This window comes from Rhincodon typus, chromosome 1 (assembly GCF_021869965.1).
Source record: "Rhincodon typus isolate 14 chromosome 1, sRhiTyp1.1, whole genome shotgun sequence".
Classification (NCBI taxonomy): Eukaryota; Metazoa; Chordata; class Chondrichthyes; order Orectolobiformes; family Rhincodontidae; genus Rhincodon; species Rhincodon typus.
This window is the reverse complement of record NC_063332.1, coordinates 175,684,286-175,696,958: the sequence shown is the minus strand read 5'-3', so window position 1 is coordinate 175,696,958 and position 12,673 is coordinate 175,684,286. Positions and strand designations below refer to the sequence as shown.

Sequence of the window (12,673 nt, the reverse complement as noted above, 5' to 3'; positions counted from 1 at the left end):
ATGATGTAAATGCCCAGGAACAGGATACCACTCAGTCCAATGAAGATGATCTCAATGAGTTTAATCTACCAGGTTCAAATGATGACGAAGACCCTGATCTTGATGATAACAACAGCATTAATACCTTTGTCAATGGTGGTACTGGTGTCAATCGAGCAAACACTGCAGATTCCAATCTCCATGACAACGAGGTTAATGGAATTAATTTCAGTGACAACAATGGAGCTGGTATCAATCAGCTTGGAAATGGTGATGGAGCCAATGAAGATGATAGCAGTATAACCAATAACATACAAAATGAAGTCGGTAAGTATCACATCAGGCTAAATTTATTGGTAATAACTTGAGTATTAAACCTTTCCGTACCTTTAGGCTGGACTGGATGAGCTTTTGTCATGGAGCGGTAGTGTCCATACTTCTGAACCAGGAGGCTCAGGTACAAGCCCCACTGCTGCAGAGATGTTTAATAACCTAACAGGTTGATTAGAAAATATTGAGGTTGGAACTAACTCTTGTTCTCAAAGTTTCATGAACAACAATCCCCAACAGCATCAGAACATTCTGACAGTGGTCAGAGATGGTTGTGTGTTCAGCCTCATCATTGGCCATTTTACATTTTCTCAGATGGGCCTTGTAATTAAACAAGGCAATTTGAGCTCTAATGAACCTGGGAACATTACTGTTTACTTTTATTTTACCTGCTTGTAAATTCTTCAAAGATTGCAGCCTCTCTCCACCAAGTAAACCCTCCACAGGTTTATGCTGGAATAGAAACATAGGAACAGGAGTAGGCCATTCAGCCCCTCAACCCTGTTCCACCATTCAATGAGATAATGGCTGATCTGTGAACTAACTCCATGTACCTTGCCTTTGGCTCATATCCCTTAATACCTTTGTTTGACAAAAATTTATCCATCTCCAATTTAAAATTAACAACAGATGTAGTATCAGCTGCCTTTTGTGGAAGTGAATTCCAAACCTCTCCCACCCTTTGTGTATCGAAGTGCTTCCTAACATCTCTCCCTGAATGGTCCAATTCTGGTGGAATCAGGGTGTCAGTCTTACCATCTCCTTCCTGAGACAAGGTGCTGAGGGACATGTCAGGAAAGGGAAAGGGAATAGGCAGACAGTGAAGGGATCCCCTGTGGCTGTTCCCCTCAGTAATAAGTATGCCGTTTTGGATACCGTTGGGGGGACGACCTACCAGGGGAAGGCCATAGCGGACAGGTCTCTGGCACTGAGCCTGACCCTATGGCACAGAAGGCAAGGGGGGAGAATAGGAGAGCAATTGTAGTGGGAGATTCGATAGTAAGAGGCACAGACAGGCGGTTCTGTGGACGCGAACGAGGTGAACGGATGGTATGTTGCCTCCCGGGTGCCAGGGTCTGTGATGTCTCAGATCGTGTCTTCAAGATCCTTAAGGGGAAGGGCGAGCAACCAGCCATCATGGTACACATTGGGACCAATGACAATGGTAGAAAAAGGACAGAGAATGTGAAAAACGAGTACAGGGAGTTAGGTTGGAAGCTGAAGTCCAGGACAAACAGGGTAGTTATCTCTGGATTACTACCAGAGCCACGTGATAACGAGGTAAGAAATAGGGAGAGAGTGCAGCTAAACACGTGGCTACAGGGCTGGTGTAGGAGGGAGGGCTTCCATTATGTGGATAATTGGAGCACATTCTGCAGAAGGTGGGACCTATACAGTAAGGACGGGTTGCACCTGAACCGGAAGGGCACAAATATCCCGGGAGGGAGGTTTGCTAGAGCTGTACGGGATGGTTTAAACTAGTTTGGCAGGGGGTGGGGAACCGGATTTATAATTCAGAGGATGAGGTATTCGGCCTTCCAACAGACACAACAGGGAGTGAGGTGGTTTGTAAAGATTTGCGGTTGATGGAGTGTAATTGCAGACACCGAGATGGTTTGAGGTGTGTATACTTCAATGCTAGAAGTATCAGAAATAAAGCGGATGAACTTAAAGCATGGGTCGGTACTTGGAGCTACAATGTTGTGGCCGTTACAGAAACTTGGGTAACTCAGGGAGAGGAATGGTTGTTGGAAGTTCTGGGATTTAGATGCTTTAAAAGAAATAGGGAGGGTGGTAAAAGAGGCGGTGGAGAGGCATTGCTAGTCAGGGCGAGTATAGCAGCCACTGAAAGGCAGTTCAAGAATGTTATGTCTACAGAGTCAGTTTGGGTTGAGATCAGGAACAAGAAAGGAGCAGTCACTTTGTTGGGGTTTTTTTATAGACCCCCTAATAGTTGCAGAGAAGTGGGGGAGCAGATTGGGAGGCAGATACTGGAAAGATGCAGAAATCACAGGGTTGTAGTCATGGGTGACTTCAACTTTCCAAATATTGATTGGAAACTTTTTAGTTGTAATAGTTTAGATGGAGCGGATTTTGTCCAGTGCATTCAGGAAGGATTCCTGACACAATATGTAGATGGACCAACACGAGGAGAGGCCACTTTGGATTTGGTGCTTGGCAACGAACCGGGCCAAGTGTTAGACCTGTTGGTAGGAGAGCATTTTGGCAGTAGCGATCATAACTCTGTTTCTTTCACGATAGTCATGGATAAGGATAGGTACATATGGCAGAGTAAAGTTTATAATTGGGGGAAGGGTAATTACAATTCAATTAGGCAAGAACTGGGTAACATAAATTGGGAACAGATGCTGTCAAGGAAGAGCACCACAGAAAAGTGGAGATTGTTTGTTTGTTTGTTTGTTTGTTTGTTTGTTTAAGGAATGCATACCACATGTGCTCGATATGTTTGTCCCTAGCAGGCAGGGAAGATGCGGTCGAGTGAGGGAGCCATGGTTCTCCAGAGAGGTCGAACGACTGGTTAAGAGGAAGACGGAGGCTTATGTAAGGTTTAGGAAACAAGGAACAGAAAAGGCTCTAGAGGGATACAAGTTAGCCAGGAAGGAGCTGAAGAAAGAGCTTAGGAGAGCTATAAGGGGGCATGAGAAAACCTTGGCGGATAAGATCAAGGAAAACTCCAAGGTTTTTTACACGTATGTGAGGAATAAGAGAATGGCGAGAGAAAGGGTCGGGCCGATCAAGGAAAGTAAGGGGAATGTGTGCACAGAGCCTAAAGAGATAGGAGAGGTCCTTAATGAATATTTTACTTCAGTATTCACAACTGAGAGGGACCTAGTTGTAGAAGAGGACGTTGTGAAACGGGAAGGTAGGCTAGAGGAGGTTGATGTTAGTAAAGAAGATGTGCTAGGAATTCTGAAGAAGTTGAAGATAGATAAATCCCCCGAGCCTGATGGGATTAATCCAAGGATTCTATGGGAAGTGAGGGGCAAGATCGCAGGGCCTTTGGTGATGATCTTTACGTCCTCACTGTCCACGGGTATAGTGCCAGAAGATTGGAGAGAGGCAAACGTCATTCCCTTGTTCAAAAAAGGGAATAGGGATAACCCCCGAAATTACAGGCCAGTTAGTCTTACGTCAGTGGTGGGCAAATTATTGAAATGGACTCTGAGAGACAGGATTAATGATCACTTGGAAAGGCACAGTTTGATTTGTGATAGTCAGCATGGATTTATGAGGGGTAGATCATGCCTCACAAACCTTATTGAATTCTTTGAAGAGGTGACCAAACACATGGATGAAGGTGGAGCAGTGGGTGTGGTATACATGGATTTAAGTAAGGCGTTTGATAAGGTTCCCCATGGTAGGCTCACGCAGAAGGTAAGGAGACATGGGATAGGGGGAAATGTGACAGATTGGATTCAGAATTGGCTGACCCTTAGAAGACAAAGGGTGGTAGTGGACGGAAAATATTCAACATGGTGCTCAGTTACGAGTGGTGTACCACAAGGATCTGTTCTGGGTCTTCTTCTATTTGTCATTTTTGTAAATGATTTGGATGTAGGAGTGGAAGGGTGGATTAGCAAGTTCGCGGACGATACGAAGGTGGGTCGAGTTGTGGATAGTGCAGAGGGCTGTTCTAGGTTACAAAGCGACATTGATAGGATGCAGAGCTGGGCTGAGAAGTGGCAGATGGAGTTTAACCCTGAAAAGTGTGAGGTGATTCATTTTGGAAGGACAAACTTGAAAGCAGAATACAGGGTTAACAGAAAGATTCTTGGCAGTGTGGAGGAGCAGAGGGATCTTGGGGTTTATGTCCACAGTTCCCTGAGAGCTGCCACCCAGGTGGATAGAGTTGTTAAGAAGGTGTATGGTGTGTTAGCTTTCATTAATAGAGGGATTGAGTTCCAGAGCTGTGAAGTTATGCTCCAGCTATACAAAAGCCTGGTTTGGCCACATCTGGAGTATTAAGTCCAGTTCTGGTCACCTCATTACAGGAAAGATGTGGAAGCGTTGGACAAGGTACAGAGGAGATTTACCAGGATGTTGCCTGGAATGGAGGGAAGGTCTTACGAGGAAAGGTTGAGAGAGCTAGGGCTTTTCTCTTTAGAACGACGAAGGATGAGAGGTGACTTGATAGAGGTGTACAAAATGATCAGAGGTATAGATAGAGTGGACAGCCAGAGACTTTTTCCTAGGGTGGAGGTAGCTATTACGAGGGGACATAGTTTTAAAGTGAGTGGAGGTAGATATCGGGGAAATGTCAGAGGTAGGTTCTTTACTCAGTGGTAGGGGCATGGAATGCATTGCCGGAGAGGGTAGTGGAGTTGGCCTCATTAGGGGCATTTAAGCGGCTATTAGATAGGCATATGGATGATAGTATAAGATAGGGGTGGAGGTTAGATAGACCTTAGAATTAGGGTAAACGTTCAGCACAACATCGTGGGCCGAAGGGCCTGTACTGTGCTGTACTGTTCTATGTTCTATGTTCTATGCTCTATGCTCTGAAAGTGACCAGCATCAAGGCAGAAGAGATGTCCATATCAAAAACTGTAAATGTTCACATCAACTTACACCAATTGGTGAGGTTTGAAAATAAGGTCATTCCCAAATTGTGGAAAGAAATGTGGTTCAGAATAGAATGTCTGTCTGACCATTGTACCTCACATCCAAAGATCTGCAATAACAAAGAGAACCTGATCGAACTGATAAATCCTGATTATGTTCTCTTTCAGATTCCTGTAAGAAGACTCGCTGTCGGCATGGCAGGGTCTGCAAGATCAATGAGATTGGAACCCCCACTTGCATTTGCCAGGATGTGACAACCTGCCCCATAAACACTCCTGAATTAGCGCAGGTGAGGATACTTACCCATTTTCAACATCACCTAAAACCAGACAGCGAGGATAGAGAAGGATTTCAAACCATCATCATTCCCGCTGTTTGTTCCTTGGCCCTATGGTTTCACCATGTGATTGTGAAAGGTGACACTGGAAGGTGATAGAACACACCTTAGTTTCATAAAGAAACACAGGATTATGGTCGTTTCTGAGCCAACCCTGTGTCCACTCCAAAAGAAGACCATGACAAGTTAGAAAATGAATGACTGGAAAATAAACAGAAAGTTGAGATATATTTGTTGAAATAAAGAAAACAATTTTACAAAGAACAATACATACAGAAGGAGGCTGTTCTGTTGAACAAATTATGTAATAAGTTCCACTGTGCTTACATTTTTCCCATGGCCCTGTATATTTTTTTTCTATTAAATATTTATTCAATTCCCTTTTGAAGTCATTAAAGCTGCTCTTTTGAACAGTTCATTCTTGTTCCATATAAAAGTTTAATTTCCTCCCTGACTTTTCTGTCATCGCATCCTTTAGATTTTGGCCCTCGTGCCAGTGGGAATAGTTTCTCCTCATTTATCAGGACTCTTCAGGATTTTGAATGCTTCTGTTACATTACCTGCAATTTTCTCTTCCCTAAAGAAGGACCATCCCAGTTCCTCCAGTCTCTCCACATCGCTGAAGTCCCTCATCCCTAAAAGCACACTTGTGCATCTTTTCTGCAGGCTCTTTAATGTTTTCATATCCTTCCTAAAATGCTCAGAGCTGGAAGGAATATTCCAGTTGAAGTCAAACCAGTGTTTTATACACATTGAACATAACCTCCTTGCTTTTTTGCTCAAAGTCCTATTTAAATAAATTGCAGCATTTTCGATACTTTATGAAACATGCTCTCAGAAGGGTCTAGGCCCGAAACATCAGCCTTCCTGCTCCTCTGATGCTGCTTGGCCTGCTGTGTTCATCCAGCTCTACACCTTGTATATCTCCAGTAATTTATGCCCAGGTTCACCCAGGTCTATTTGTCTTGGCACCCCCTGTAGAACTTGGCCCTTTAGTTTTATTTTGCCTCCCCATGTTCTTCTTACCAAAATGATTCACTTCTCAATTCTCTTCACTAAATTGTATCTCCACGTGGTTGATCAAACTAGCAATCTACATTCTTTGGGAAATTATACACTATCCCTTGCTCACACTTTACAGTCCTTCCACGTTCTGTGTTATCCACAGGTTTCAAAACCTATGTCCTGGTCACTGAGGTCCAGGTCATTAATATGCCCACACTATCTTTTCTTTACAGGCAGCCTGTAGTTCAGTTCTAGCTTTGCTGCTAATCTTTGAATCTGATTTTTCTGGGTCAGAATCATTTATCTCTTGAAGTTGACTCTCCCTCAGTTCCTTATTCTTCCTCTGGGTTGCTCTTTGCTATGTTCTAAAGTGAACCTACCCTTACGCTACAATGATCACTGTCCCCTAAACCTTCGCTCACTTGAGTTATTGGCCACCTCATGTCCAAGAGTCTGGTCTAGCACAGCCTTCTGTCCCATGACAGTGGCAATAAGCTGCTATAGGAAATCCTTCTGTACTTACTTCAGCAAATCTTGCCCCACTCTGCCTGTTGCACCACTACTATCCCAGTTGATGCTTGGATAATTAAAGCCCCTCCCTCCCTGCCACTACTTTGTTGACCTGACAATAAATCAGCAGCGTCAGAGAGCCAGCAAGTTCCCAAAGTACTCTGCACATTTGGCAGCATTTATGGAGAGAGAAATAGAGTGAATGTGCAGGCCCATGACCTCTCATTGGCTTGAAGTTCAAGACAAGTACATAATGAAATTGTAGTGTTCTAAGACATTGCCTCCAGTTTAATTGTTTGATTTGGTCCTGTAGGTGTGTGGCACTAACAACAGGACATACAGAAACCCTTGTGAATTCTTTGCTTCCAAGTGTCTTCTTGAAGAAACCAAAGAGGAACATAACATTCACCTGGACTACATGGGACCCTGCAAATGTAGGTTTTAATGGTGACCTGTGGTTTGTCCTATTCAGATACTTCCATTTCAGAAAATAAATTTGTGATGTTATTAATAACACATGAGTTAGATCACAGCAGGTCTTGAGGCACAGTGGGTAGTGTCTGTGTCTGTGAGCTAGAGCTCAATGTTTGAGTCTTACCTTGGGACTGTGAAATCAACATCACTGGAAACAATTATAAGGTCACTATCGCAGTGCTGTTTGTGTGAAAATTAGCTACATTTCCTACATTACAACAGTGACAACACTGAAACACTATATAAATGCAAATCTTTCTTTTATATTCCACTGATGAAGCCCACAGCTTTTGTAGTTAGCTAAAACAGGAAGCAGTGAGGTACAAATCCAAACATGAATCAGACAGACCTGTTAGCATCTGCATCGTTGTACAGCAGGCTGAGGATTGAATTGATCCAATTTTTTTGTAAAGATATTAATTAACCCAGGATGAGGCAGTCTCTCTAGAAGTTTTGTTTTGCATTGTGTGTGTGTGTGTGAGTGAGAAAGAGACCTGAAATTTGATTTCTTTTGGTCTTGTTCAGACATTGCTCCATGCATGGACAACGAACTGATTGAGTTTCCTCTACGTTTACGTGATTGGTTGAAAAACATTCTGATATACATGTATGAACAATCTCCTGGCCTACTGTCTCAGAAAGAGAGAACAGCTGTAAGTGAATTTGTATCCTTCAAACAACAATGCAGTGTTTTCCTATGTGCTGAATGCTAATATGGAAAATTGTTCTTAACGGTTACAATCTAGAATGCATTGCTTTAAGCAAAATTAATGGCGACTTTCTAAAATGAATTGGTTAAGTATTTGAAGGTTGTAGATTATTGGGGTTCTGGAGAAGGAGTGAGGTGATGGAGCTAATTGGGAAGGTCTTTCAAAGAGCTGCCATTTGGCAGGATGGCTCAAATGGCCTCCATCTGCATTATCATTATTAACGTATCACTCTATGCACGAGGAGTAGTCAGGCAAAGATTAGGTAAAATGCAATCCCAATTACTTTCAGCTTAGTGAGAAAAGTTAAATATTTTCCTCCTAGTTTTGGCCATCCCTTCAAACTCTGACAAAATCAGCTTTCTAACTGTGGAGTGGGTTGGAATGTTTGGGAAATGCAGACTGCCCACTGTGGAGATGAGACCCAGGAAATATGTAAATCCATCTGTACTTTCCATCCAGAACGAATTCTGTAATAGGCATGGGGTCACTCTGCTACTCCAGGAGAGGGAGCACTCTGCTTGGTTCAGGCTGATGGAGCAAATCCACATGTGGTGGCGAGATGATGACTGAGTTCAGGGTAGTTCTGGGTGGCATGGTGAGAAATTACCCTGCTGGCTGTGCAAAAGCAGCTGGGTCCACCCTCACCTTGGGTCAGCCCCCATCTACTGTCACACCGATAGCATCCAAACAGCTGCTCCCTGACGCTGTGTACTGTTGTTTCTCACAGCACTGTTTACCAGGCAGTCAATGCTGGTGGTGTAGCGGTAACATTACTTGGTTAGTAATCCAGTAAAACCAGCCTTAAAGCTCTGGGGACAAATGGGTTCAAATCCTGCCAAGTCAGCGGGTGGAATTTAATAAATCCTGGAAATGAGAACTTTCTCACTAATCCTGAACATGAAACTACCATTGATTCTCATCAAAACCCATCAGGTTCATTAGTGCCCTTCAGGGAAAGAAATCTGCTGGCCTACATGTGACTCCAGACCCAGTGCAATGTCGTCGCTATCTGCGATGACAACTGAAGCCTGGTTTTATGATGCTCGATCTTTTACCAACATGTGGAATTAAAGCACTCAGCCCCAGCACACACTGCCACAGGACCCCCTTCCAAGTCAAGCCTGCTTCACGAACAGTTGAGTTGTGATAAGCCCTAACAATGACCAGGCTGAACAATTATATCTGTACTTCCTTTCCTAGATCCAGGAAATCTACGATGATGAGCAGCGTCTCCAACCTGGAGATTACGCTATTGACCAGCTCTCTGATGACTTCAATCAGAATTACCATATGTACATCTACCCAGTTCACTGGCAGTTCCAACAGCTGGATCAGCATCCTATTGATGGGTAGGGATGGATTCTCCTCCTGTCACATTGTTTTTATTTTCAATCCAATGAATCTAACTTGATAACACTCGCTTAATTAATGGAGAGGACCTAGAGTGAAGCCCCAGAGCTGGAAATGTTGCCTCTGTACCAAGATCCATTGGTCTTTTACAATTGCAGCTCATTTGATGCAAGGCTTCTTTTACCGTGACCTTCTTTAGATTTATAACCAAACACCAGAGAGTGCGGAGAGAAAGAGAGAGTTAAAATTTCGAGTCTGGTCAGATTTCCAGTATCTGCAGTATTTTGCTTGCCTTAGATTTATAACCAGCTTGTCCATCATGAAAACTAAGTTTATTCAAATATTTATCTTTCTTCAAAGCTCTGACCATTAGATAGTGACAGATGGCAAACCACAGTTCCCCGTTCGGCCAATCGAAATGGAAGCTGACAATACTTTTCACGCCTTTGTCTTTTCAGTTACCTTTCCCATTCCGAACTGGCACCTCTCCGTACCACATTAATCCCCTTGGAGCACTGCACATCAGACTTTTTCACAGGCTGTGACCTCGACAGAGACAGAGACATCTCCCTGACAGAATGGGGCATGTGCTTTGGCATCAAAGAAGGTGCGGACATTTATCAGAGTAAACCAAGGCTTATAAACGGGGACAGAAGGGAAGGCCACAAGCAGAAGTCATCAGGGAAAGAACTTCAGGGTGTCTTTGTGTACGTGTGTCTGTCTGTCTGTCCATGTTTGTGTGTGTGTGTGTGTGTGTGTGAGAAGGTTGAGGGTGGGGCACAGATGGATGGAGATAGATTAGAGGCCTGTATAATTTAGTGGGGGGAGGCATGAGGGAGGGAGATAGTGGAAAGTTGTAGAAGTTTAAATAGAACACTGAGGCTATAACTGGATTTGAACATGAGGATAAGTGGATGGGACACAAAGGAGCAGATGTGGGTGGGAGTGATGTTGAGTGTGATGTATGGATTGGATTGGGTATAGACCGGGAGCTTGGCCAAATTGAAGCTCAGAGGCTGGAGAATGGGAAATTGTCAAGTGGAGCATTGGAATAGTCAATTCATCAGTGACAAATCCATCAATATTCCAGCAGCCGTGAGATCATTGCCGGTATCTTCTGTTTGAGATGAGATTAAATAGTCTCATGGTTAGATTTGCTCAGGGTGATTGGAATTGAATTGAAAGAAACCAGTAGAACTTCTTATTGAAAGTTGACTATTCTTTCTGTTGCAGAGGATATTAATCCCAACTTTACCTCCTAAGATGCTGACTAACTACACTCAGGAGGATTTTGGATGTGAACGTTGATTCCTGTATCTGACGGTCTTTGATCTATCTAGATGCTACTGATGGACAGTTAATGTCACCTTCATCACTGGAAATATTCAGACAAAAATACCCCTTTTTTTTGAATCTTCAATAAGTTCATTTCATTTGGGGCATAAGGCTTTCTGGTGTTATATAGAATAGGTAATACAAAATGCTGACCAATGCTCAGGGATCATTGTGATTTTCCCAAGTTGGCTGCACATCTGGAAGAATTTCGGCTGCAACTATCACTAACATCATTAACGATTATTAACATCATTAACAAGTAAATATCAGGGCACTTTGGTGTAGCATCAATACAGAATCATCCAAGACATGGGTATCCCTATTAAAGGGAACTATCAGAGCATCAATCTTGACAAGCTTATATATTAATATTGATATAATTATAGATGTATGTGGGCTTTTAAAGTCATTTCTGTAATGAATGGAACTTGATTTGATTTGTGTAGATTGCTTATGTCTGCGCTTGTAAAATCTAATTGGTAAACTCTACTCACTTCTAATAAAATGCTTTGGGCAAACCTGTTTCTTAGGAGTGATTGAATTATATAGATATGGTTCCAAGTGGTTTGGGAATGTTATAAAGATCCCAGCCTTCACACAAGGGAAGCCTAAGTAACACAAACTCAGATGGTGTGGTCTTGGGACTCACAAAATAATTCAGAGGGTAAATACACTGGTCCATAGCTTTGCTGGATCCAGTATCGCCAATTTAATTGGTTTGTGCCAATTTAGATGTTCTCCAAGGCATTAGAGACAGTTCGGTCTAGCTGCACAATTACCTCCAGCAATAAAAAAGATGTCTGTATTTCCAAAATAGAAAACCTTGCTTGGACAATTTCATTGAATTCTTTCAGAAAGTAACAGAATAGGTACAGGTAAAACAGAAGGTATTATACATGTACAATTCCAAACAGGTTTTGCCAAAGTATAACATAATAGACCAGTGTAGAAGGTCAAAGTTTACTTAAGCAGGGATAAGTGGTAAGATGATTGGCCAAATGGGCTGAGACAGAAATAAAGACCAAGGGAAAAGGGTAATGCTTGTCAACTGTTGGGTGGCTGAGTGGTTAGCACTGCTACCTCACAGCACCAGAGACCCGGGTTCAATTCTATCCTTGGGTGACTGTCTGTGTGTGGAGTTTGCACATTCTCCCTGTGTCTGTGTGCATTTCCTCTCACAGTCCAAAGATGTGCAGGTTAGGGTGGATTGGCCGTGCTGAATTCCCCATTGTGTCTAGGGATGTGCAGGCTAGGTGGGTTAGCCAAGAGAAAGTGCAGGGTTGCAGGGATAGGGTAGGGGGGGGTGAGATGCTCTTCGGAGGGCCAATGGGCTGAATGGCCTGCTTCCATGGTGTGAGATTCTATGTTGCTCAGTTCCTGACCAAGTAGCAAAACATGATTGGCAATACCTCTGGGAAGCGTGGGCCCAGAAGGATCAATTGGATTTTGGAATTAAAAACACAGTTGGTAAATTTGTGGATATTATCCAGGTGCGCTGTATGATCTTCAGGTGGTGAGGGGTGAAGCACAGGATAGCACTGTGGCTGTACCGACATCACAGGGACAGCAGATGACTGTTTACCAGGACCTCCTCAAGGGCAATAATATTGCCGAGTTGGCAACACTCACACCCAAACAACAAATAACTGAAATTACAAGAGGAAATGAATGAACTTGTGCGCAATTGGAAAATGAAATTCAATATCAATAAATATGAGCTATTGTAATCTGGGAAGAAATGATTAAGTTCACGTACAACCTGTAAAGTAAGAATCTAAATAGTGTGGAGGAGCAGAGGGATCAGAGACCACCATTACACAAATCACTAAATATGGTGGCACATTGTAAAAGTGTCACAGCAATAACAAACCAAGCCCTGGACTTTATTTCTCTCCACTTGCCTGGATCGATGCTGATCCAGTACTCTACACCACACAGGAGAATGTGGACAACTTGTTTCATAGCACCTTTCACACACAACCACTTCCATCCAGAAGGACAAGGGCAGCAGATACATGGGAACACCACCCCCTGCAAGTTCCCCTCCAAGCCACTCACC

At 43.2% G+C, this 12,673-nt stretch overlaps 1 protein-coding gene across 1 annotated transcript in view; it reads left to right on the top strand.

The window, feature by feature from the left end:
* LOC109911162 (SPARC-like protein 1) overlaps positions 1 to 11,132 on the top strand; it is a 15,114-nt gene extending 3,982 nt beyond the window's left edge. Inside the window, exons 3-9 of the mRNA XM_048599553.1 lie at positions 1 to 306; positions 5,061 to 5,182; positions 7,059 to 7,179; positions 7,745 to 7,872; positions 9,130 to 9,278; positions 9,738 to 9,886; positions 10,513 to 11,132. The exon at positions 1 to 306 is cut by the window's left edge and continues 178 nt beyond it. Coding sequence (XP_048455510.1) covers positions 1 to 306; positions 5,061 to 5,182; positions 7,059 to 7,179; positions 7,745 to 7,872; positions 9,130 to 9,278; positions 9,738 to 9,886; positions 10,513 to 10,541 — 1,004 coding nt within the window. The 3' untranslated portion in view covers positions 10,542 to 11,132. The remainder of the gene's footprint in view (positions 307 to 5,060; positions 5,183 to 7,058; positions 7,180 to 7,744; positions 7,873 to 9,129; positions 9,279 to 9,737; positions 9,887 to 10,512) is intronic.
* Positions 11,133 to 12,673: the final 1,541 nt, after the last annotated feature.